Source organism: Palaemon carinicauda, chromosome 26 (assembly GCF_036898095.1).
Source record: "Palaemon carinicauda isolate YSFRI2023 chromosome 26, ASM3689809v2, whole genome shotgun sequence".
Lineage (NCBI taxonomy): Eukaryota > Metazoa > Arthropoda > Malacostraca > Decapoda > Palaemonidae > Palaemon > Palaemon carinicauda.
The window spans coordinates 77,727,756-77,730,442 of record NC_090750.1 but is presented as its reverse complement, the minus strand read 5'-3'; the positions used below and the strand labels follow the sequence as shown (position 1 = coordinate 77,730,442).

General features: G+C 30.9%; 1 protein-coding gene across 1 annotated transcript in view; it reads left to right on the top strand.

Moving 5' to 3' along the window:
* The first annotated feature begins 741 nt into the window (after positions 1–741).
* Positions 742–2,687, top strand: part of LOC137620021 (uncharacterized protein PF3D7_1120000-like) — an 8,332-nt gene continuing 6,386 nt past the window's right edge. Inside the window, exon 1 of the mRNA XM_068350301.1 lies at positions 742–830. Within this exon, the coding sequence (XP_068206402.1) occupies positions 742–830 (89 nt within the window). The remainder of the gene's footprint in view (positions 831–2,687) is intronic.

The window sequence follows — 2,687 nt, the reverse complement described above, 5'->3', positions numbered from 1 at the left end:
TGTGTGCGTGTGAGTGCATATCTAAATATCTAACCGTCATTTTTGACGGGCTGCGTACACTAGTATACATAAGAAGCGCTAACGGTATTGTCTCCTTTAACAGCCTGGACAGGTGACGGGCCCCTACTTTGTATGGACAGGGCGAAGGGCAATGCAGACACCCAGCATGAGGTTATGGATGAGACAGGCAAGTGTACATGACAGAACTATACATCGACTATTCTACCTGAAGGTCAAACAGGGTAACTCTACACTGGCACAACACGTTATATAAGAAGTATAAGAAGTATTCACCGGCGTCATTTATATTCCAAGACTGTTACTGTGACCGTAAGAATCGTGAGAAATATGGCTGACCAGTTAGACTTCAATCTTTATAAAAAGATTAATATTCATAAGGATTTTTATGGCATTCAATAGGGTGAAATTATTCCTTAAAATATAATAAGAAATTACGTTTTTATTTCCACTGATTATCAATTGGCAGAAAACAGGTTTTGAAAATATCCCCCAAGATGTTACAAAAAGCACGGATTTGAAAATATCTACATATTAGGATTGATTTGGTATACAAAAAAAATAATAATGCAATGAAATGAGTTAAAAAAAAAAAAAAAAAAAAAAAAAAAAGTATTTTGAAATCTAAAATAACCTAAATAATCTTACCATCAAACTCATTCAAGAACAAATCTACGAAAACACGTTGATATCAACGAAGGATTTATTCACAAAAAGCGAAGGATGGCAAATCAAAAACTAAATCCTAGAACACATTCTACAGAAACTGCTGGTAACGTAACTACAAAACAGATCTTAAAAACAACACCAAGGTGAAGTTTGAAAACCCGACCAACTTGTTAAAAGGTCAGAGCGAATGTTTAAATACCTCGCCAACCATACCAGGGCATCTGGCCTCGCCTATAACTTACTTGCCAAAAGATGATTTAAAAAAGAACAAATATCTTCCATAAGAAGTAAGCAGGATATCTTGGCTGGGGTGTAGAAATTAACTCGACACACTTCCTACAACCTGAATATTTTTTTTTTTAATTCTAAAGATTGCAATGCGGTGCAAAGAAAAGTTATCCATACATTTTAATTATGATTATAAATTGTATACTGTTTACCCATATATATATATATATATATATACATATATAAATATACAAATATATATATATATATATATATACACATATATAAATATACAAATATATATATATATATATATATATATATATATATATATATATATATATATATATATATACATATATAAATATATATATATATATATATACATATATAAATATACAAATATATATATATATATATACATATATAAATATACAAATATATATATATATATATATATATATACATATATAAATATACAAATATATATATATATATATATATATATATATATATATATATATATACATATTTGCATACCGTATACTTAAATACATGGATACAACAAGCCGTATAGTGTACCTATAGACGAAAAATACTTTACGATCACTACCCATCATTAATACATTTGCTGCTGAATCGGGATTGAGCCTCAACTGCATAACATTAACAATTATAGCCAATTCAATCACGCACACAATACTTCACTGTGCATCAAACCCTTTTTACACCGTATGGTAGCCGTTCCAAAGTTATCCTCCTACGTTACTGCTACGGTACCTTGCGACGTAAACAAACAGTAGCCATAGCTGTCCGCCATACTGTGTGACGTCACGTCCGTCCTGCTATTCACCTCTGAGTTACGGGCTATTTCCCTTTCTTTCTAACAACTCTCAAACTCCATATACCCAACACGTTTGTGAATTATAAAATCTTTACGCTGATTAACGGTCTTAATGCTGAAGAATAATTGACTCGTCCGTCATTTGCAGCGCATTTGTGAAAATTCTGTTAATTACCTGGGTATAACAATCATAAAATGTCTTACTAAAATAAAGACAACGAAATTAAAATTATAAAAGAAAATATAAATAGCTTTCTTCAACTATCATAGATAAGAACAGTAATATATACCTTTAACCCAGACCAAAAGAAAATGATGATCTACTTCATGAAAATGCATATTTTGTATAAGAGACAATGGCTAACTGATTTTTGTCTGATCAGAACTTTCTAAACGAAGAACGTATTTTTTTTTCTTTACCTCATTTAAACCGAAGCACTCGGGCAATCATAAAAATCACAGCCACTTGACACTGGTGACCAAGATAATACCAACACCCTTTAATCTATGTTGGTTCTCAATTTCGAGAAAAAAACAAACAAAAATATGTTTTTTTTACGTACAACATAATTTTGTTTTACCTCATTTAAACCGAAGCACTCTGTCAATCATAAATATCACAGCCACTTGACACTGGTGACCAAGACAATACAAACACTCTTTAACCTATGTTGGTTCTCAATTTCGAGAATAGAAAGACGAAAATATTTTTTTCTATATCCCAAGTTCACGGTAGTAACTTAACAATCCACGTGTTCAGACCTTTAGCTATACAAATGCCCAAGTTTCAATCCTTGAGATTGAAAGAGTAAGAACTAATAGAACTTGAAGATTTTTATTCGTTTCCTCTTTTGATCACCTTATACCTTGGAATTAAAGCATTATTATCTAGATAAAGCAATTAGAATTATACAATATCTCTAACCAC